We start from the raw sequence: 23,828 nt of genomic DNA on the forward strand, positions 1-23,828 counted from the left end.
AGAAATAGGGTGTACGCTGGCGTAATTCATGGGTACACCGGAGGAAATAATGGGGTACGCCGGCGGAAAGCGTAAATAATGGGGTATGCAGGCGTAGATAATGAGGACCAAAAGAGAAGAGAAAAGACTCTAAGCCAAAAGAGAAATAATTGGTACGCTGGCGGAAATGACGGGGTGCGCCGGCAGAAAGCGTAAATAATGGGGTAAGTCGGCGTAATAATGAGGACCAAAAGAGAAGAGAAAAGATTCTAAGCCAAAAGAGAAATAATGGGTATGCCGGCTGGTACGCCGTCGTAAATAATGTGGTACGCGGGCGAAAATAGGGTGTACGCCGGCGAAAGTAATGGGTACGCCGGCAAAAGAAATGGGTAAGCCGGCGGAAAGCGTAAATAATGGGGTAAGCCGGCGTAAATAGTGAGGACCAAAAGAGAAGGGAAAAGATTCTAAGCCAAAAGAGAAATAGGGTGTACACCGGAGGAATTCATGAGTACGCCGGAGGAAATAATGGGTACGCTGGCGGAAAGCGTAAATAATGGGGTAGGCCGGCGTAAATAATGACGACCAAAAGAGAAGGAAAAAGAGAAGATTCTAAGCCAAAAGAGAAATAATGGGTACGCCGGCGTAATTAATGGGGTACGCAAGCGTAATTAATGGGTAAGCTGACGTTAAATAATGGGATAAGCCGGCGTAAATAATGAGGACCAAAGGAGTGGGAAAAAATTCTAAGCCAAAAAAAGAAGTGAGAAAAGATAACACTACTCATTAAAGTATTCAACAACGTTAGCGTTCCAAAAAGTTTAAGTATTCCAACACATGTCAAGCATCCATCCGTCTCTAGTTATTTCTGACGGCCAAGATAGAAACGAACCCAAGGTTCTTTCGGTTCAAATACCCATTCAAATGAACCAAAAGAATCCTCGTGAAGCCTGCCAATTTAATTGGCAGTAATGAAAAAGGAGGACCCTGTCGATGTCAGAAGGGTATCCGGGTCTTTTGACCACCCGATTTTGAAGATTAGCCCGTGTTTCGTTCTTGTTTTAAAAGTGTGCTTAATCCGTAATTTCCCTAAACATTAGCCCCTATTCCGTACTTTTCTCCAAAATCAAACAAAGCGAAGAAAAAAAAAAACGTGAAGCAACGACAGTCAACATTCAAGTACTCGAATAGTTTCAATTAGAAAGACTTTCTAGTCATGGTACATAATGGGGGACCCCCTTGGATGAAGGGTCACGATCATTCGGAAATCATGGGAGTGGGCCCAAATTGAGCTTCTCATGGAAATTCCCAGCTCCAACCTTAAAGTTTCTACCACGGTGAATTTTTGTTTTGTTTATCTCGCTGGGGTAGGTCTTGTAACTTCGTATCTTCTTTGCCATTACCTCATCCTTTCCTTTTGTCCTACCTTGAATTATCGCCTATTATTTTTGACTAGTCAAAAGAAACCCCAACACCCCTCCCCCCTCTCTATTTATAGGCCTCATGTTTCTTAAGCAACACATCTGCTAGCAAAAATGAGGACTTGGATCTTGGTTTTGTTCTCTTTAGCCTCTTTGTTAGGCTCCTTGGCAGAACAGTGTGGGAGACAAGCTGGGCAAGCTCTATGTCCAAGAGGGCTATGTTGCAGCCAATTTGGTTGGTGTGGCACCACCAGCGCGTACTGTGGGACCGGTTGCCAGAGCCGATGCGGTGGCGGTTCAACACCGTCTCCTACTCCGAGTGGTGGTAGTGGTGTGGGCTCCATCATCACTTCGGCCCTCTTCCAACAAATGTTGAAGCATCGAAATGATGGTGCTTGCAAAGGCAATGGCTTCTACACTTACAATGCCTTCATAGCTGCTGCAAATGCCTTTGGTAGCTTTGGAACCACGGGTGACACCAACACACGTAAAAGGGAGATTGCAGCTTTCTTGGCTCAAACATCCCATGAAACTACTGGTAGGTCTCCCTTGTTGAGATATCCCATCTTCTTTGATTGATTTGTTCATAATTTTCTTAGTAATTGAAATATGAGGAGTGCTATACTTAAGGCCGCTCTTGTAAAAACCCAGCAACAAGGGTGCCCCAAGAACAATAATCTTCATTTTCATGCATTTAATAGCATGTTTTTCTGTGCGATTATAAATGCATTTTGGTGAGATGGTCCAACTGGGGCACCCTTGTATCTGGGTTTTTTAAAAGGGGGTCCTTTAGTTTAGCATTCCTCTTGAAATATATGTTATGGAAAACACTTCCAAAACATAAAGACAAAAGTAGAATTAACCGACAATTTGGTCATTTTCATTGTGTTTTTTTGTTTTTGCATTTCATGGGGATTCGATCTCACTTCCTTGTCTTCTTGCCCTTGTCACAGCATAGGATTTTGTCTTTATTTTCTGAACGAAATCCCGTTTTGATATCAGCTCTCATGTTAGTGGGGATTGAAAAACGGAAATCTGTTTTGTAAAAAGGACAAGATCTTCCATTTTGTGCGCAAGAAAACAATGATGAAAGCTCGAATCCCACCAACAATGACCAAATCCTAGTCATTTTTGTTGGTACCCAAGTAGAATTTCCCTTAAAAGCTAGCCATTAAGGGAGGGTGCCCAAACCTTAAAAGCTAGCATTTAAGGGGAGGGTACCCAAATCTTTATAAGCCCATCCACGTCCTTCAACTTTTCTGATGTGGGATCTTTGCTTTCATGGAACCCCCAACAATTTTCACTTGCATTATTATTTTCAGAAAAAATTCTGTATAGAAGTGTTTTACTATGTTATTTTTCTACCCAACATTGAACTTTAATTCTTGACTAATGGATCCATTAATTGATGTTTTAAGGTGGGTGGGCAACTGCACCAGACGGTCCATATGCTTGGGGATATTGCTTCCTCCAAGAACAAGGTAGTCCAGGAGATTATTGTGTTTCAAATGCACAATGGCCATGTGCTGCTGGTAAAAAATACTACGGCCGAGGTCCCATTCAAATCTCTTAGTAAGTTTCATCATCTTTTCCCATACTTTTGTCATGTTGTTTCTATGTATAATTTTCTAGGGGATTAACTTGACTTTGATTCTGATGCTTACAGCAACTACAACTATGGCCCAGCTGGAAAAACCATTGGGGTGGACCTTCTCAGAAACCCAGACCTTGTTGCCACTGACGCAACCGTTTCATTTAAGACAGCCCTATGGTTTTGGACGACCCCTCAATCTCCAAAACCTTCATGCCATAATGTCATCACTGGCCAATGGACACCATCCGGTGCCGACAAGTCCGCGGGTCGCCTTCCAGGGTTCGGTGTTCTTACAAATATCATCAATGGTGGAATCGAATGCGGCAAAGGCACCAACAATGCGGTGGCGGACCGCATCGGATTCTACAAGAGATACTGTGACATACTTGGTGTGAGCTATGGCTCCAACCTTGACTGCTACAACCAACGTCCTTTTGCTTGATTAGGTGCTTTTGATGTATTAAAATAAATGACTACTAGTATCATCTAAGTAAGTGTCATAGACAATAATATTTTGTCATCAGTATAAAAATCCTGTGTAATCATATACAAGTTTATTGAATAAAACTACACAGATGATTTACCTATGCTTAAAATCTACTGTGGCGAGCCTATGAAAGGCGATTATTCCCTTTGTATGAAAAAAATAGTAAATAGATGATTTATAATTAACAAATCTATATATGGTCTGTCAAAGGTAAAATAGTCTTCCCTCTCTTTCAAAAAATTGCCTTCGATTCCTACTCGATATGAGGGGACATATGAAATACCTGAGATTAAAAAACATGTTTTTACTGGGATTAATCTCAGACCTTCACAAAAACTTGACTGGCTGATTTCTGGGTGACAAGGAGGTGAAACAACCACGAAAGCTTATTCAACATGGTTTTATTTAGTGGGACCTTCTATTTAAGTTGATGTGTCTTAATGAGCCATAACCATAGGAAAAACTTTTCAAAAATATTTTTCTTGAAATCCAAACGTACACGTAAGAAAGTAGCTTTTACGTTTAAACTAAGGTAAAAATGATATATTCGGCAATTTGGGTCTGAAATTTGGAACCAAATTACCAAATTTCTGACCGAAATTTCGGCGAAATCCGAAATTTCCGTTTTTGGTTGGGTCCGAAACGGAAATTTTAAACCATGCATGTAACCCATCTCTTCTCTCACTTTTCTCTCTTTCCTCTCTAAATATTAAACTATTAATCCAAAAAATGTATTTATTACTTAGAACCAAGGTTTTAAATTTCTGTTTTGATACCGGTTTTGGACCCACCAAAAATGAAATTTCGACCAAAATTTTGAAATTTCGGCCGAAGTCCGGTGAAACAAGAAAAACAGTATTTTATTTGATATAAAATTTTGGCCGAAATTTCGGTAATATATTAAAATGATTAAAAAAACAGGTTTTTTGCGTGAAATTTTGGGAAAAAACGAAATTTCGACCGAAATTCCAAAATTATGGCTGAAATAAAATACCATTTCGGGTAAGTGTGATTTTGGTGTCGGTCTCCACCGAATCTCGTCGAAATTTAAAACCATGCTTAGAACCATGGTTTAAAATTTCGACCGAAATCCGAAATTTCGGATACCGCTGGGGACCGAAACCAAAATTTCCGAAATTCATTTTTTCACGGATTTCGGACCAAAATTTCGGTTTAATGACATCATTTATTTTTTAAAAAAGTGCTATTCGAAATTTAAGTCCGGAATTTGGAACCAAATTACCAAATTTCGGACCAAAATTTCGGTTTATTGTGGGGTCCGAAACGGTTACCGAAACTGAAATTTTAAACCTTGTTTAGAACTATGGTTCAGTAAACATGGTATAAAGCCATTCAAAAATAAATAAATAAATGAACATCAATCTCAAAAAAACCATTCAAAGAAAATGAACATGTGAAAAAAACACTGATATAATACTTCTCCCACTCTTCCATTTCTTTCAATGATTGCCGCCTAGTGATTCTTGTTCAAAGTTGTTTCATCCCCTTCATCGATGGTATTCTAAGTTCTGTCTCAATCCTTGTATCTCTGTCTGAAGCCAAAACATGCGTTATTGAAAATCGAAGATTATAAATTCCAATCAAGGAATTTATAAATGAGTTGGCATTTGAGTGACCCGTCAAAATTGACCCGCGGGGCACCCAACCCGCCAAAACATGGGTTGGGTCGGGTGAACCCGCAGATGCCCTCATTTCGATTTTTTTTTGTTCACCGCATTTCCTAACTCGCAACAAATGACAGCTTTTAGATAAAAGAGGAGACTTCTCTCTTTTGGAGGGTACTCCAGGCATTTTGTGTTATTTCATTGAAAAGCAATTTATATGAACCGTGAGATCAAAGAAAAGGAGAAATGGACGGTCTTGATTAAGAGGAAATGCAACCTAGTATAAAAGGGACAAGGGCTCATCTGCAATGGGGGTACTCCATGCATTTGTTTTCTAAGTCTCTTATTTTGTTTTTCTCTCTATAATTTCCTTATTCACCCAAAAAAATACTCTTCGGCGAAAAATTACGGGGTTAAGGTCACCAAAGTGCTGACAAGTAGGGATGCAGGTCATTTTTTGACCCAAGCCGTTTGACCCCCACCCGCATGACCCGCGAGATAGACTATCCACTGAAATGCAACTTTTTGCCTTTCAAACTGTTAAGGTAATCCCATCTCTTCATCCTTTCTACAACTTCTCATTTAGTCGTCCCACCTCTTCATTTAGTGGACCCATCCTTTCTACAACTAATTCTCATAAGTCTTAGTCGTCCCACCTCTTCATTTAGTGGGCCCATCCTTTGTACAACTAATTCTGATAAGTCTGACTACTTTGTGCTGATTCCTCTTCCTCCACTTTGAAGCTCTAGTTCAAAGACCTATACGTTTGCAGTGCTGTCGTGTATCCCACGTTAGCTTTGACGAGTGTCATTGAATTTAGTGACTAAATTACGGGCGGGCAGGGTGGACCCACGGGTCCGGGTCACTTTTTGCTAGGTCTACTAATTAATGATCTATTACGGGCGGGCAGGGTGGACCCACGGGTCCGGGTCACTTTTTGCCAGGTCTACTAATTAATGAGATTGATCTATTCGGAACACCCTGGTCCCACCACGATTTAATGATCCTATGCACCCACAAAATAGATGACGCAATTCCGTGGACATTGGGCAATCACAAAATGAAGTAATCCATGGAGAGTGTTAAACTAGTTTAAAGAAAGCATCCTCCCTAGAAAACAATATTATCTTTGCGTTTATTGTAGGAGTGAATATTCTCTTAAAATACACTCTTTAAGAGGGAACGGTAAAAATGGTTCTTCTTCTCTTGGCATCAATTCAACAAAGGCATTTTTAGCTTAAAGTCTAATTATTATCTGAGACCATTCTTAGTGCAGGATAATATATTGAAAAAATCACCATTGCTGAAGGGAAATGATATATTCACTTCTTATTCTTCCCCGTGTTGACCCCTTGGGGTGTAATACAGTAATCATAATTCATAACTGCACTAGAGGGGGCTGGCCCGAGGAAAAAAAACATCTTGCATGTTGCTACATTTTAGATGACAACATACATTTGATATTGCCCAACCATAAATTTTTGTAAACAACAGGCATGTCAATGTGTCCTATTTGATTAATTAGGCGTTCGTGATAACTGCCCCCAATTTGACCACGAACACTACATTAATTAGATCAGGTGGTTTGCAATCTATGTTAGCAAAACTTCACATTTTCTCTTCGAAAATATGCATTTTATTTCCTTTTTCCCCAAAAATGTATGGGAATTGCTAGCTTTTGTCTCCATTCATGAGGTGGCTGGTCTGGCATGCGACACACCAGCCTCATTTGCCTTTTGCGATGGACCCTAGCAAATCCCAAAATGTATTATTGACATTTTCAATAAAACTTTAAACCTTTGGAAAATTTAAAGCAATCATTTTTATTAAATTGTTAAATAGCTAGCCTTTATAAAAGTTTTCAGGATGGATGGATATCTCTTCCCATCAAATTGTTTTCTCCTTCCCATTTGCTACTTTCCTTTTACATTTCTCATTTTCTTTTCAATAGGCGCCTTTTGGTTTGTCTCCCCCAATTGGAAAGAAAGTTAAAAAGGAACAAATTAATCTACCCGTTTCACTTTCTTTTAAATCCACGGATGAGCCAAACGAGCCTTAGGCTCTTCTTACTAATAATTTTCATTAGGATCAAGAAACGAGGGCTCTTCGTACTCATTCTAAATAGACTGAATAAGGGCTGCAATGCTATCTATTTTACGGTCCTGAGTAGGGGCCAGTCTAGGTATAGGACTGGGTGGGACCCAGCCTGATATGAGACAGGTTTAAAGGGCCATGCCTTACGCATTCCATCAGCTTTCGAGCTTTTGGCGTATTGGTAAAGTACCTAATATTTGGTATCAAAGCAGCCACCACGTCCCGTGTTCGAATCACGGGGCAACCTGTGGAGAGGACTACCTAGAAAGGGGTACCGGGTAAAAAGCCAGAGTGAAAGCCGCCAGAGTAAAGTTTCAATAGAGTTGGCCACCGTGGAAGGGGTGACCTGTGGAAATGGATGCCTGGAAAAACAGCCAGAGTGAAAGCCGTCACAGAGTAGGCCACTGAGGACGGCAGATTCGGAAGCGTGGTGGTATGTTATAGTCCTGAGTGGGGGCCCGCCTAGGTATGGGACTGGGTGGGACCGGGACTGGTATGGGACAAGCTGGTTGGGACCCAAGAGTAGTGGTGAAGAAGCGCGGAAGCTTCCATCAGTCCCAAGGCCACAACAATCAGCGATATGGCATGTCCGGGAATATGAATCTACAGTAAAGAGGTGCATATGGAGAGAAAATCAGCAAGATATTGTCCCAGATAGAAAAATACACAGCAAGTGCGGTGAAGGGCCAAGAAAGGAAGCGTGGCGATTTGGCATTCTGCGATAAAGATTTTAAATCAGCCATCAACTTTTACTGCCAGGCAACTTCTCAAACTTCTCACACTGCTCTCAGACTTGAATGCATGGGTGCACTCATAGCAGTTCTACCCAAGGCTTAAAATTTCAATTTGTTTATCCAGACTGGAACACATCTTTCTACATGCAGTCAGTGGCCCTTGCAAAGCTAGACATGCACAAGGATGCCGCCGACAGGTTGAATGAAGCAACTGGGTTAGAAGAAAAGAAGCAGCGAGGTGGAAGAGGTTCCTGAAGAGCCATGCAGATAATAATAATTTAGCGATGAGCCCTTGTTTTTTACACAGATTTCACCAATTTTAAATGTAATCCAATGTTGGGATCTTGCTTCTCAACAAAAATGTATTATAGAGAGAACCCTTGTTTACATTAATGAATGTGGTTTTTCCATTGATTAAATCTCTGATTTCAGTGTATATGATTATACAATACAAGACACAAGGGAAGTTTCAGATCATGCAACAGACAGCTCCTTGCTAATTTTTCGAAGTTCATATCCTTGGCAAGTGCCTTACTTGTGGAGTGCACCTGCTATACACAAGTGTTATTGTGAGGAACTATAGAAAACACTGCCCTGTTTATAGCAATATAAGAGCAATCCAATAGAAAAGTTTAGAGGAGTGCTCTAAAAATCAGTTAGTAACAAGATTGGCTTTCACATAAATCATGATCCACTAGTTTTCTGTTTTCACAAAAATGATCGAGTATAGACATGGAGGCTGTTCAATTGTATTATGAAAATCATCAATCTTAGTAGGAAAGTATCTCCATTACTCAAGACATATTGCAAGAACTAAAAGCATCTTTCAACTTCATGCCTTTAGTAGATCACTTCCTACTCGGGAAGGGATGAAGACTTGTTTGACAAATTGCTTCCTTATGCCAAATTGTTTCTATCCGGGACAATTGTTCAAAACAAATTCTGAATAAACACTTATTCAGGAATAACTTCTGTTCCCGAATAATCTAGCAATAAAAAGCACTCTTCTTACTAAGGCAAGTGGGAAAGGATTCCAAATACCCTTATAGTTAGACAATGAAATAGGAATTGCAAGATGGACTTGTTTACCTAAATGCAATAATTTTGACTCCCATTTGATACGGCATGAGACATCTTGACTCAAGAAAAAGGTTTATATAAGCCATCAGAGACTTTAGTATCATAAGGTAGGAATAAGTCGTGAGGCACTTCTAGTGCTATCCACCTGGACTAAAAAGCCATGTGACTTAGAAAAATACAAGCTCTTTGAAGGCTTCAAGTCTTCTACGGAAAGTCCCTCATGGCTACAGCCACCTCATCCCTAAGAAAAATTGTACATGATTGTAAATACCCAAAATACCCCCCACTTAAAATTCCGTCCCCCCTTGATAAAGGGGCGCGTTTTTGTCTGTTCGTATTAAACTCATATTTGGGCTTTCTAATAAAGCCTATAAATAGTTGCTTTGTGGCTAAAATTAAACGGTTGTGCAGCCCAAGAAAGAGAAGAAGAATACCAAGGAGATCGCGATTTTGAGGTCGAAGCCGCGAACCAAAGTAAGACTTATGAACCATGAACGATTTGAAATATTAGAAACCCTAAAACAAGGACTTGAAAAGAGAAAAGAAATAAGAACTTTGATTAATATGGATTAGACATAAGAATCTTTGGGTTGATCTTGAGTTTTCTTGGACCGGATATTGATTTACAATTCCAATGAACTCAAAATCAATATATATGAATTTGAATTTAGAAATTAGAACTTTGGAGATTCGACGTAGAATCATTGGTGATTTTTTTCTTAAATTACACATATGAATTTGGAGCGTGAAATCAGATTTAATGGATTTTTCTCGCCGATACGAATTCATCGGATCCGACCTCGCGCGATTTGAACCCCAAACGAAGGAGTTATGGCCGTTTTAGTAACAAAAAAAGGTGAAAAATCGCGTTACGGAGAAATCTTGGTCCGCGCGTGGGGCGGACGTCCGGAAAATTTGTGGACGTCCGTGAGTACTAACTTTGGCAACAGATGGATCCTCGGACGTCCGTAATTCTCGGATATCTGTATTCTCAGACGTCTGGAATTCTCGAACGTCCGGCGCGACAATTTTTCCAAAACTTCGAAAATTGATAACTTATTCTTTTCTTGTCCATTTTCGACGCTCTTGTACTCAACGGATATGCCGAAAATGTCATCTTTATGTTAAAAAATAGTTTCAATAAGTTTTGGAAACTTTACAATATTGATATCACAAAAATACTAGAAATAGCCATAGAATGGGTTAGCTTTTGGGCCATTATTTGTTACTTATGTTCTGTTCAGATCAGGATATTGAATCATAATCCGAATTAAGAAAGGAATCGAGTATCCTTAAGGTACGTAATAACGTACTACTTTGGGTATTTGTAAACCCTCTTCATATTGACTTTGAAATTCTGTATTGACACCTTTGAACTTCTGAACTAGCTATGAGTCTAGCATGCCATTTTGTCTTACCTATTACTACTCTAGAACCTTTGAAATAACTGTTCTGAAATAGAACATCTGTTCTGAACTCTGAACCTGTGAACTATAAGTTTGAACTTTGAATATTCTGAACTATTTGAATATGAACCTTGGACACTTTTGATCACTTCTGTGGAGGCTTGAATGATTTCTGGACCTTGCCATATGGGGTAAAACATTTGGCAACTCTGCACCCACCGTGGGGGTAGTACACTGGAACTTTTGGCCCATCAGTGGGATAAAACGTTGGCCCTGTCGACTTGTATCTGATTTCGTGTCCCCTTCAAATGGATGGCTCCTTTTTTGTGCTATGATTTCGTGTCCCCTTCAATTGTGAACTTTTATCAGATGCTTTACTGAGTGAATTGTTAATATTTGAAGTTGCATTATATTTACTTTCCGGAAAATTTTTTGGAATGCATTTCCCTGATAATGAATGAAACTTTATAGTAAATATTTGCTCCATATTTTAGTTGTTTTTCAAAGAAGGAAAAAATATCATATGGTGTATTTCTGTTATTCATTACATTGGAAACAGGTCATTACAACTTCTTCGTGTTACAAAACTGATTTCTACTGGTTGTAGCCTATCCTTGAGGAATTGAAATGGAAAACCTCTAGAGATTTGCAGTGAAAAATAAGTGCTGAAGGAAACTAGGATGGTTTTCAATAAAAGGCTCCGTTTCTTTCAACGTAAAGATGGTCGTAAAATTTGTTTTATGTTGTAAAAATGAACATAGAACAAATTTTACGTCCATTTGTACGTCAAAAGAATCGGAGCCTAAAATGAATATTGAATATATAAATTCTTGGTATTACAAGTCTGCTTCAGTACAGTAACTTTGGCATTTTCCGTTTCAGGCAAAGCAACAATCTGTGCAAAAACTGTAAGCGCCCAGGACATTATGCAAGGGAATGCCCTAATGTGGCTGTCTGTAACAATTGTGGTCTTCCAGGGTAACTAGATTTATGTATTTCTCTGGCTTTCATATATTCTTTCTGCTTAGCTATGGTATATTGGGTATGCACCCGAAGTGTTACTAATTAGTACTGAACTCCTGGATTGGTCTTTGATCCCAATACCATATTTTTTGACATACCAACTGCCAACTCTAGAATTGACAAGCAGGACACACATTAAATAAATTTTTCTGGGGTCCAGTTCTGTGCCCTAGTACGTTAGGATGTAAAGGCCGTAATGCTGAGGTCGTGGGTTCGATCCTGGGTTACCCCTGAATAAAAATATTATGTTTCATTCAGCAAAACTGGAATTTTTCAAAAATAAAAGTAAAAAACAAACCCTTCGTGACATCGAGGAACAAATACACCCTTGCCTCCATGACACAGAAAATTTCTCAACCAATCTCTTCTTCTAAGTAAATTCTCATTTCTTGTCCTTACAGGCACATTGCTTCAATTCTGAGTGCTCTACGAAGACACTATGTTGGAACTGTAGAGAACCTGGCCACATGGCCAGCAAATGTACAAACAAAGGCATCTGTCACACGTGTGGCAAAGCAGGCCATCTTGCTAGAGATTGCTCGGCCCCAACGGTGCCTCCTGGTGATCTGAGGCTATGTAACAACTGCTACAAGCAAGGTCATATTGCCGCGGACTGTACAAATGACAAGGCCTGCAACAACTGTAGGAAGACAGGTCACCTTGCACGGGACTGTCCGAACGAACCTGTGTGCAATTTGTGCAATATTTCTGGGCATGTTGCCAGGGAATGCCCCAAGGCTGAAGTGCTTGGCGAGAGGGGCGGTGGGGGACGTAATGGCATTTATCGTGAACGAGACATAGGTGGTTATCGTGAACGGGACGTAATCTGTCGGATGTGCAATCAGGTGGGCCACATGAGCATGGATTGTATGGGTCCCATGATGATCTGTCAGAACTGCGGAGGTCGAGGACACTTCGCATATGAATGCCCGTCCGCTAGATTTGTGGACCGTGGGTCTCGAAGGTACTGACGAGATCTGGATGGTCTCTTTTAGGTGTTAAACCTTTTTGGACATGGTAAAAAACTGAATAGGCATTTCTTATGTTTTTACTGGTTGCTTTTGGCTATCATGATCAGTTGGTTTGTCAACTTTAAAAAAAATGGGCAGTTGGTTTGTAGGACTTCTTTTCTATTAAATGTTGATTGCAATTGGAAGGAATTACTGGTGGGAGTTTTTGCGACTCATAATTAGCTTTTTTCCTCTATGTCTAGAATTTGATGTTTTTTGTTTTGTTTTGCTTTGCTTTAGGATTTTATTTTGATTATGAATACGATCTTGACTCTCAAATCCACCAACGAAACATCTAAGCAGGCTCATCTCCTTCACTCTCTTTCATGTTCAGCTGGTCCCAACCATTCCCACCTCTTCTAGCATGTAGTTTTAATCCAATTAACAATTAATTAATCCTAAATTAATTAATTAATCCAATTAATCAATTAATTAACATACACCACTACTACCGTATATGCGCCAAGTGCATAACATCATAGTTACGGTGTATTTCATCCTTGTATCTTATAGAATTAATCTCATCCGTTTGTCCAAGTGATGAAATCCATGACCCAGATTCTCTAAGAATCTCACTATTTGCCGAGGTAATTCTATACATCAAAATGCTTGTCTCCTAACTTTTAACTTCATATTCCACTACTCTCTGAGCCACCCCTGAGCAACCAAACGGAGCATTAAGTAAGTGGCCTCCACCTAGACATTAGCCTGAAGATGACCGTCTGATCATCCAAATACCCCCAATCACGTCCTACATGTATATCCTATCTCAAATCCTTATTTATTGGGCTAGGTCCGCGGGGGGGGGGGGGGGGGGGGTGGCCATCCAATGGTATACCTTTCAATCTATCAGCCCGGTCCAGCAAATTCATTTGCATAATCCTTTGAAAAATAACTACTGGTTCACAAAAATATTCTGATAAACATCTTATCAAATGATCTGGCTAGAATTATTTTTAGAGGCCTATGCTGAGATTGAAACCGTAATGACTTTCCTCTAAAACATGTGGAGGTTTCCTTACTGGGGATCCCTATTTACCTCGTGGGTTACCCTACAGCATGACCCAATACTAGACTCAAGTGATCCGAGATCATAATCACAGTTAAATAGACCAAAGCCATAGAGTGGGCTCACAGATCAATATGACCCTTTAGGTCTAAGGATATAAAGGGTCATGCCTGCCGGAACAACCTTATCCATATTTCATGTCCACATGCTATTATGTAATGATCCATTTAGTGCACAAATCATTTTGCTGCACCCATTCTACCTGCTTAGGGTCCATCACTCCAGTGACTGAGATAAGCCACCCTAATACATGTATCGAGACAAGGTTTGATGCTAGTTGTGTACAAAAAGAGATGTCCACTCTCAATCCCAACCTAGAACTTCTAGATGTTCAAGGCACTTATCATATCTCCTTGCCCCTTAGTATCTGTGAATCCATGGGCATAATATTGCTACGATGCTACTTAGGGACAAATGTGTGTCAAATGAAACAAGCACATCACTCACTCCATTAATGCACCCAATAAATGTCATGTAATGGAGCTTTATTAATGAATTGATAAGTTCAATATATCAAAGACCGACTTTTAGGGCACTAACTCTACACAGACGGCCAGCGCTACGTAGCATGATGGATCATCATTAGAAGGCTCCGAGGTGCAACACTATTCGATTTTATTTATTATCATCAAATAGGGTGCAACACCATTCGATTTTTGGGAATTTTGGTTGATCATTCACCCTAACATTGGATTGGGTTCGTATTTATTCCAAGTTATTTTTTAGCAGAAGTTGAACCGGTCTTTACCCAAGTTGCACCCCCATCAACTCGATGAGCTGTGTTGTTTCTATAGATATCTATTTATTCTCAATCCTATCTGTTGCAAATGCATTAAAAAATTGGTATCTGTCCTAATAATGCCCAATTACTGCATCTTACTTATTTGTTAGAGCGTTCTAGCAATACGGCCGTGCTGAAAATAAAAGCAGGGCATCATCTATTGCGACTCGTGCTCATAAAACATATAAAGAGAGGTTTGTATCTCGACAAATGCAAAAAGAAAAAAAAAACACACATTAAAATTGCCAAATCGATCGGCCATATTTACTCCCTTCTTTTTTATTTTCAGTAGGGGATCCCGTTTTACAAGTGTTTTCCTAATTGTTAAGTTGTTCATCTTATTAACTGTTTGATGTTTTGACCAAATCAGCTTCTTTATCTATTTTTAGATTCATTTGTTAATGTTTTAAACTATAATTTATGCTGCAACCCTTCTGGTCATTCTCACCTACAATAATGCAAATAGCCATTATTTCTACTAGTACCTCTCTGTATTATATTTTTATATCAGCTTCGGGCTAAGAAAATAAATCAGTCTTTAAAATAAATTTAGTATTTTTTTTTTGTTCTTACACCCTTATATGCAAGACTTCTACATAGAAATTGATTTTTTAGGAATGTATTCTCTTTATATGATAGTGGAGATGAGAAATCTTTCTACCAAAATAATAATAATATAGATAAAAAGCGAAGCTGATTCCCCTAAAGGTGTAGTCAGGAAGTTGATTCCCCTGGGTTTGAGAGAGCTTTGTGTCATTCGCTCATGGTGTAATCCTTCCTCACTATTTTTCTTGTCTTTAAATGGTTCAATCGTTTTCTTGAAGTTTATCTGGAGGCTGTTAGTTGTAAGACTAGGAAAGCTTTTGGGAGCTTGTTTATTGATTTGAGGATTTTGACGGATAGAACGTCATGGTTATATAGCAAAGGGGATGAAATTTGTCCGCGTTCAGTAGAAAACAACTCCCACAAGTTTAGGCTTGAGAGACTATGTCTTTCGCTTAGATTTGATATTATTCTGGACTCTATTGCTTTGCTACGTTTTTCTCTTGGGGTGGCGACTAATTTAGAGTTTTAATTCGAGCTCCTGTTAAGTGAATAGAACAAATGGGTTTTACTTTCAAAGGAAGCCTGAAGGTGTACACAAATTTTTTTGGAGTCTGAAAAGAAGAGTTGCTAATGGTATGAAGAAGGAAGAAAAGAAATGTTTATACTTTGCCTTGTTTTACTGCATTCTTATTATTGGTCTTGCGTATGCCCGTTCCAGCTCTCTCTGATATTTTGTAATCCAGGACGGGACTCCTGGTCCCTAATGCTATTCCAATATCAATGAAATATGTCACTTTAAAAAAATAAAATAAAATCCAAGCTGACTTTGATCTAGCTAGGGTTGGATCTTTTTGGGAAAGCCCGAGATTCATAAACCCGACCCAACCTGAGATAGTTTCTCGGGTTGGGTCAGGTCAGGTCGGGTCGGGTTTTTAATGGTTAGCTTACTATAGTAATTAATTTTAAATGATGTAGAAAGCAACAAATCTTCACACTAAACATATTTAAATTTAAGTTATCAAGTGCACAGATTTAAGAAGAAAACTAATTTTTCACATCACAAATGTGTGAAAACATCAATATCAATATACTTACAAAATAATTTGGCTTGTTATTTAAGGGATATTTGAGAAAATCATAGCACGCTTATAAGAGTCGGATCTTGATTTGGTTTTGGGTTTTATTCTCAGTTGCAACCATACTCTCAACATCAATTGAAAGCAACTTTAGCACTTGGGTCTCCTTACAAGCATGGTTTTAAATTTCGACCGAAATCCAAAATTTCGGTGAAGACAGACACCGAAATGACCCAAAACTGAAACGGTCATTTATTTCGGTCGAAATTTTGGAATTTGGGTCGAAATTTCGGTTTTTCAGAAATTTGACCCAAAAAATCTGTTTTTTTAAATATTAATTTAATATTTCACCGAAATTTCGACCGAAATTACCGAAATTTAATATTGAATAAAATATTGAATTTGGGTTTTGTACCTGATTTCGACCAAAATTTCGAAATTTCAGGGTCCGAAACCGGTACCAAAACCGAAATTTTAAACCTTGCTTACAAGTACTTAAATTAAGTTAATTCGCAAAGTCAACTTTGGAAAAAGTCAAATTAAATGATCGAGTACATAGTAAATATAGAAATTAAGGTTGCCTTGGGCAACCATTATTAAAAGGGATTCTCCATCCTTTTTTTTAAGTTGGGAGAATGATAAAAGTCAAAATTCGCAAAAATCCCATTCGGCTACCAGACCGGCAAAGCCTGTTTACCAATTTCCCTATCATATTTCGACTAAAATATGAGATTCTTTAGAGCGATTCAGAGTCACTTCCTAAGATTCTCTTTAATTAATCCACTTCTGCCCATTTCATCCAATTGGTTGCATTGTTTGTAGATGATCCACATTGTGAAAACAAGCTACCCTAGCAATCTTTACCATCAGATTCATTGTATGCAGATGAACAATTAAGTGTAAATAAACAAAAAAAAAAAAATCCCCCTCCCAGATATTGTTGGTCTATGGTCTATTTCTTGTGGGCAGACAGGGGAAATGAATGGCTAGGAAAAAATGGGATATTGAAATCTCCTGTTTTAGATGACATCTCAATATATCAATTCTAATGAGGACAAGGCAACACGAGAAAGGACTAAGCCCTAGAGAAAGATTCCATTCCTGTTCTTGAGGGACCACTTATTCCCTCGTCCACATTTGAATCCATAATCCCCCATAATCTAATAGGGGAATCCCAATGAACCTGTTCAGTCTTTACCTTCTTTTGTCATTTTCCCAAAAAAATAAAATAAAAATGGAAAGAAAGAAAATCAAGACAATCAAACAAGGGAAAAAAAGGAAAACCAACTCAAAACAAAGATCCATCAAGGGGGGAAGAAAATCATAAATTTCCATGCCCGCCCTAGATGCATCCTCCCTAGCTAGTCTATCAGCATCACAATTAGACGACCTTCTTACATTATGAGAATATATGGAGGATCCAACAACACCGCCCTGGATCTCATCTATCCAATGAGCAAACCTCCAAGGACGGTCCTGACTTCCCTCCAACCATTTTATAACGTTTAACGAGTCAGCCTTTCCACTATTACATGATGAAGAACGTTTGCCTCAGTCAATTTAATTCCTTGGAGATTTGCTCTGATTTCAGCCACATTTGAGTCAGCGACCCCAAATGGGACCTGAGAACGCCCACTTCTTCTCCTGCTGTTATTAGATCTTTCTTTTATTTATCACTAGATCCTTCATACAAAAAAAAATAAAAATGAAGTGACCTCTTATTCTTCAACTTGACTAGTTCTCCTTTCCCCACCAGGCCATTTATAAATCAACAAACCTATGGTTCTATCACAACATCCAGTCCCCATAGCTTCTTCTGCCAGGATCATGAACTGCCCAAAGCCCTTTGGAAATACTTTCTTCTTATTGTTCACCATCTCTTTCATAATCTTCCACAGATCATTTTCTACAACGATCCAAAGTTTAAGCCCAGGTTCGTCCCTTTCCGTCGAGCGATACGAAGATAATCTAGTTTCACCTGATGGTACCTTCTCTGCCGGTTTTCGTAGCGTTGGAGAAAATTCCTATTGCTTCTCCATATGGTTTGCTAAATCTGCAAACTCCACAATTGTTTGGATGGCAAATAGAGACCAACCTGTTAATGGAAGACTCTCTACACTCTCCCTACAAAGAGATGGAAATCTTGTCTTAACAGACGCTGGACGGGCTACTGTGTGGGAAACTAACACCACTTTAACTTCTTCAATTCAGTTGAACCTTTTAAACACGGGCAATCTCGTGCTCCAAACGTCTGTCTATGGGGCTCTTTGGCAAAGCTTTGATTTTCCGACAGATACTCTTCTTCCAGATCAACATCTCACAAGAAACACTAGACTTGTCTCGTCTAGATCACTAGGGAACTACTCATCTGGTTTTTATTCTCTTTACTTTGACAACGACAATGTTCTACGCCTTCTTTATGATGGCCCCAGCATATCTAGTGTCTACTGGCCAGACCCGGGCCTCGTTACCTGGGTAGCTGGGAGAACAACATATGACGATAGTAGAATTGCGGCATTCAATCTTTGGGGCTATTTTAATTCTTCTGATGCATTGCAATTCTTCGCTGCTGATTTTGGGAAAGGGCCAAGAAGAAGACTAACCATGGATTATGATGGGAATGTTAGGCTTTACAGCTTAAATAACAAAGGAAGTTGGGACACTTCTTGGCAAGCCATAGGAATATCATGTACTATACATGGCATTTGTGGTCCTTATGGGATGTGCCGCTATGCGACTGAAAAGAGATGCTTCTGCCCACCTGGGTTTAAGGAGAAAGACCCGTCGGATTCTTCGCAGGGTTGTGTACCCTCCTTCAATCTCTCTTGTGATCCTCTTGAATCAGACTTCATTAGTATCCCCAATGTTGATTTTTATGGCTATGATTTCAACTACACTGAAGGATTGACGCTCGAACAATGCAAAAATATATGCTTGGAATTGTGTTCTTGCAAGGCATTCTTGTATCATCTGGATGGAATTGGCCGTTGTTACCCTAAAACATTGTTGCTTAATGGTTACCAGTCACCATCTTTCTCAGGAACCATGCATCTGAGAGTGCCCAAAAATGGGGCGATTTCTAACAGCAATGCCTTACGAGAAGTCAAATTGAATTGCTCGACTGAAGCCCATGTCGAGTTGGTTAGAAATTATGATAAAAACCAAAGAACAGCTCTGTAAAGTATGTACTATGGTTTGTCATTGCAATTGGGGGAGTAGAGTTGGTTTGCATACTTACAGGGTGGTGGTATCTGTACAAGAAGGACAACAACTCAGTTATACTAGATCAAGGGTACCATCTAGCGGCGACCACTGGAATTAAGCACTTCAGTTATCGTGAGCTAAAGAAGGCAACCTCAAAATTTAAAGAAGAGATTGGAAGAGGAGGAGGAGGTGTTGTATATAAAGGAGTGTTGTCTGACAAGCGAGTGGTGGCCGTCAAGCGGCTTGAAGGAGTTAACCAAGGAGAAGCAGAGTTTTTCGCCGAATTAAGTACTATTGGTAGGATTAATCACATGAACTTGATACAGATGTGGGGATTTTGTGCAGAGGGAAAACACAGACTATTGGTCTCTGAGTACATGGAGCATGGATCATTGGCTGAGAACTTTTCCCCTTCTCTCACTTGGGAGAAGAGGTTTGAAATTGCTACGGGAACTGCAAAGGGCCTTGCTTATCTGCATGAAGAGTGTCTTGAGTGGGTTCTACACTGTGACGTAAAGCCTCAAAACATTCTTTTGGATGCAAATTACCAACCAAAAGTCTCCGATTTTGGTTTGTCTAAGCAAAGAGATAGGCGTTCCGTCGATGACTCAAACTTCTCAAGGATCCGAGGAACAAGAGGGTACATGGCCCCGGAGTGGATTACGAATCTTCAGATCACTTCGAAGGTAGATGTTTATAGCTATGGAATCGTCGTGATAGAAATGGTTACCGGACAGAGCCCAATTGGATTTCACGTTGCCTCTGGGGGAAGCGAAAGTGAGTACGAAAAGTTGGTTCCATGGGTGAGGGAGAAGATGAGTGCGACACCATTGAATATCAAAGAGATCATGGACCCCAGTGTAGACAGCCCATATGATCCGTCTAAGATGGAAGTTCTAATTAAAGTTGCATTGAAATGTGTTGAGGAGGAGAAAGATTCTAGGCCCACCATGAGCCAAGTTGTTGAGATGCTCCTACGCCATGAAAATGACTATTAGCTACCCTATTATTTTATATTGGACAATTTAGCAGTCCTAATACTCTGTCAAAGTTTTAGTTTTGTAATGTAGAACTTCTTATTAATTTCCTATTTAGACGGCATTATAATATAGTATGTAATATTACATAGATTCCTTCCGTATACCTGTTAAGCAAGGTATTTAGATTTTCACAAGTAATTTGGAGAACATCAGTCATCATGCTTTTTTTTCTTTTCTGATTTTATCCAATTTGTATAGCACCTGCAACCATGATGTTCTTTTTCGAGTTTTCCCACTTTTCTTCCTAATCTTTATATACATACTAGTAAAAATGCACGTGCAATGCACTGTAATCTTTGGATTTTCATATCCAGAAAGAAGATTTGGCATGAGGCTATAGCTAATTTTAATGTGCTATAGTTAATTTTGAGGCCCGTGGTTAAGATTTAAATGAAGAGGGTACAAATATTAAATTGGTCAAATAAATTTACTGTTCAAATAAATTTAGCTATTAGTAATTCCAAAATGAAGTCAGTGGCTGTAATTTTGAATGCTTGTAGGAAGACCTTTTTTGGTTTCCCAAAGTATTCTTTCAAAAAATTTATATTTTCCAATTTCCTACTTATGCCTGGTTGGACCCAATCAATGGCAATGGATCATTTCATGGAAGTATTGGTTAGAACCTTGTACTTGTAACCTGTCCTTAAGACCTCAAATTTGTGAGAAAATAATCATCTTATATTCTCATAGGACATGGGAAAACACAGGTTTTTCTATCGTGGAGACCCAGAGCAATTTTCTAAGGCAAATCATTTTCTTAAAAAAAAGGTCTAAAATGGTGAGAACAAAGTTGAAGTTCTTCTCATAAAGAGTAATTATTAAAAACACCATTGCTCTCCGGTATAAAATATAATTTTTTTAAAACAACGAGCTGAATAAATGAAAACCAAACTGAAATCCTTCTAATGGAATGATAACTACATGACACTTCTACAGTGTAGAGAGTGCTCTCCGAGCTTGCAGATATCAAACACATTTATATACACACACATGTTGTCCAGGCATTGTCTTCCATATGCTCTAATGCTACAACTAAACTATGGACGTTACTACATAACATTTAGAATTGATACACGCACTAAGCTACACATCTCCTAACTTGAATAGTGATATAAACACTAAGCTACAAATTCTCCTGACTGGGAAGCCCTCTCATCTTTATAATGTCAAAACTTCTTCCAATATTAGCTTCCATATCATCTAACAATCAAGTGAAGGTGGAATGAACCCCCATTGCAAATTCAAACCCTTGTGCTACTTTTGTTGATGAATTCTTGGTCTTGTTTCGAAAAGGTGACAGCAAAGAGAATAGACCAGTAACTGCAAAGAAAGAATGAGCCATTAAACCGAAATCCGTCTACATCCATGAAAAAAAGAAGTTCTTTGATATGAGAATAAAAAAGAGTTGTTAAATGTTAAACCTTAGCAGAGTTCCTGCGAAGGGACTATCAATCGTGCTGAGAGATTAAATTCGTAGGCATATGAATTATATTAAGCAATGACAGTCAAAAAGAGAACCCAAATTTTCAACTTGGTAAATTCTTCATTTAAAACTTTTAATATCATTTCCTATAAAACCAAGCAATCCAAATATAAGGAGGAAAGATATCTGCCACTTGAAAGGAGTTGGACTGCCCTGTAACTCTTAGCTTGTTTTCTATTTAAGCAATGACGAGAGAAACACCACCAACCAAGTCAAAAGAATGTAAATAGGATGAATTAGACAAAGAATACCCACTGAAAATGTGTCATAATCTAAACAAGTGACTCAACAAATCGGGTACGTACAAGAAAGAAAATGACAAAATTACAAATCAACTCAACAAACAAGACATGTATAAAGAAACGACACGACTGTACACTCGGGAAACAAAAAGGTAGACCATGGTCAGAATAATGACAAGGAAAAATTAGTGACCAGGTCAGAAGACTGAAAGAATAGAAGACTGTAGCTAATAGTTAGACCAGAAAACTTTATCGATAGACCAGAAAACTTTATCGATAGACAAACCCCTGGTCTAACAACTAGCACAAAGAATGTGATTAGGATCACGAAATTTAAATAAAATGGATAACAAGGGATCAAAGAATAGACCCTGGCCATGGAAGTAGTTAGTAGAGGCTACTGACCAGGTCTAGATCTGAAAGATAAATGCAAAAAAATTGATTAAATTAGATAAGGAAACCTCACTAAATAAGAAAGCCTTAATCTAATAATCATATATATATATATATATATATATATATATATATATACTAGTAAAAAAGCCCGTCCGATGCACGGGCCGACAAAGAATTGTACGGACCACGTCATAGGTTGATCCAAACCGTCCATGTGATGGAACACAACATAAATAGGTTGTGGCCCAAAAATCATTTCCATAGGCTGATCCTAGCCCTCCAATCTATAGAGGTTTCCATAATTCCTCTTAAATCGGATGGTTAAGATCACCCTATAGATTTTTTATTAAAAAACCATAAATGAGAGGGGTAAGATTGAAATTATGTGGCTTTAATGGGTGCTTTTGTTAAAAAGCATAAAGGAGGGGGTAGGATTGAAAATATGTGGGTTGAATGGGTGCATTTGTTAAAAAAAGTAAAAAAAAGTGATGTGTAATTCCCGTAGAATTTTTTAAAAATTCAAAAAATTCTCTTCTTTTCTCTTCTGCTATATAGTATATAGATATAAATATATACCCTAACCAGGGGCACCAACCTTAGTCTAATCTAGCGAAGTCAAGAAAGTCTTGACTTAAGACAGACTGATGTGTGTACTAGGACCGCGTTGTAGCCACGTAAAATAAGCTACCCTAGTCTAAAAAAACGGGATAAGGCTCCTAACTCTAGGCTCTTCATGTGTAAGCAACACATGTTCGTCCCTATATGACTGTAATATATATAAACACGTGCACCTCCTCGTTGAGTTTCACTAAGTCAGTAGATATATACATAATAAATAAAACAAAGTAGGCCTCCGGACTCAATCTATAGGGCACTATGCATATGACCATACTCTTGATGTATAACTCAAGTACGCCTATCATTATACAGAGTATGCTCATTGCTCACTGGCTGCTGTAGATTCAAGTACGCCTATCGTCTACGAGGGCAGCACCGACGTATAGGTTGGAAATAGATTTAACGGTTCCATCAGGGTAATGACATCCCATCTGGTACGCGCCATATCTATCCCTGGGGCCAATAATGAAAAATATTGAAAGAAATAAAGAATAGAGAATATGATAATGTATGCTGTGCAGTGTGTGAATCCATCGTTTTATTTACGCACCTATTTGGTGCCCCTGGATTCTAAGTGAAAAAATTCCCATTTGACTTGATTTTGGCCTAAAATTTTCAAAATTAGTAAAAAATGGCATATTTACAGAGTTAGGTAATGTTTCAAGAACTCCCCAGCAGAGTCGTCAGCTTGTGGACCCCGATCCGGAAGAAGTGGTGGCGAGGGACGAGTCCCCCATCGGTCCTTTGGATCATCCACATGAAAGAGAGCTCTACCAAGGAACTCTCGAAATGGTGCCACTCTCACAGCATAGCACGAGTGGCGATATAAATGAGATACCTCTTGATCCGGAGCCAGGGCTCGAAACCAAGACATACCTAAAATAACTCAGAGTCGCAATCCATGGATAGGCAATGGATTCCCA

General features: G+C 38.9%; 1 protein-coding gene and 2 pseudogenes across 2 annotated transcripts; all 3 read left to right on the forward strand.

The window, feature by feature from the left end:
* The first annotated feature begins 1,463 nt into the window (after nt 1–1,463).
* On the forward strand, nt 1,464–3,578 carry LOC143886245 (endochitinase-like). The gene is made up of 3 exons (XM_077390186.1): nt 1,464–1,935; nt 2,816–2,969; nt 3,064–3,578. Exons 1-3 carry the CDS (start codon nt 1,512–1,514, stop codon nt 3,431–3,433), a joined length of 948 nt encoding a protein of 315 aa, XP_077246301.1. The 5' UTR covers nt 1,464–1,511; the 3' UTR covers nt 3,434–3,578.
* Nucleotides 3,579–7,665: 4,087 nt separating this feature from the next.
* On the forward strand, nt 7,666–12,430 carry LOC143886016 (uncharacterized; annotated as a pseudogene). Its single transcript, XR_013253671.1, has 3 exons — nt 7,666–7,805; nt 11,300–11,395; nt 11,842–12,430. The product of XR_013253671.1 is annotated as an uncharacterized LOC143886016 (transcript).
* Nucleotides 12,431–17,193: 4,763 nt separating this feature from the next.
* On the forward strand, nt 17,194–20,376 carry LOC143886616 (putative receptor protein kinase ZmPK1; annotated as a pseudogene).
* Nucleotides 20,377–23,828: the final 3,452 nt, after the last annotated feature.

The sequence above is a fragment of the Tasmannia lanceolata genome, unplaced genomic scaffold (assembly GCF_043159265.1).
Source record: "Tasmannia lanceolata isolate RefF3 unplaced genomic scaffold, GAP_Taslan_0.1 ptg000011l, whole genome shotgun sequence".
NCBI lineage: Eukaryota > Viridiplantae > Streptophyta > Magnoliopsida > Canellales > Winteraceae > Tasmannia > Tasmannia lanceolata.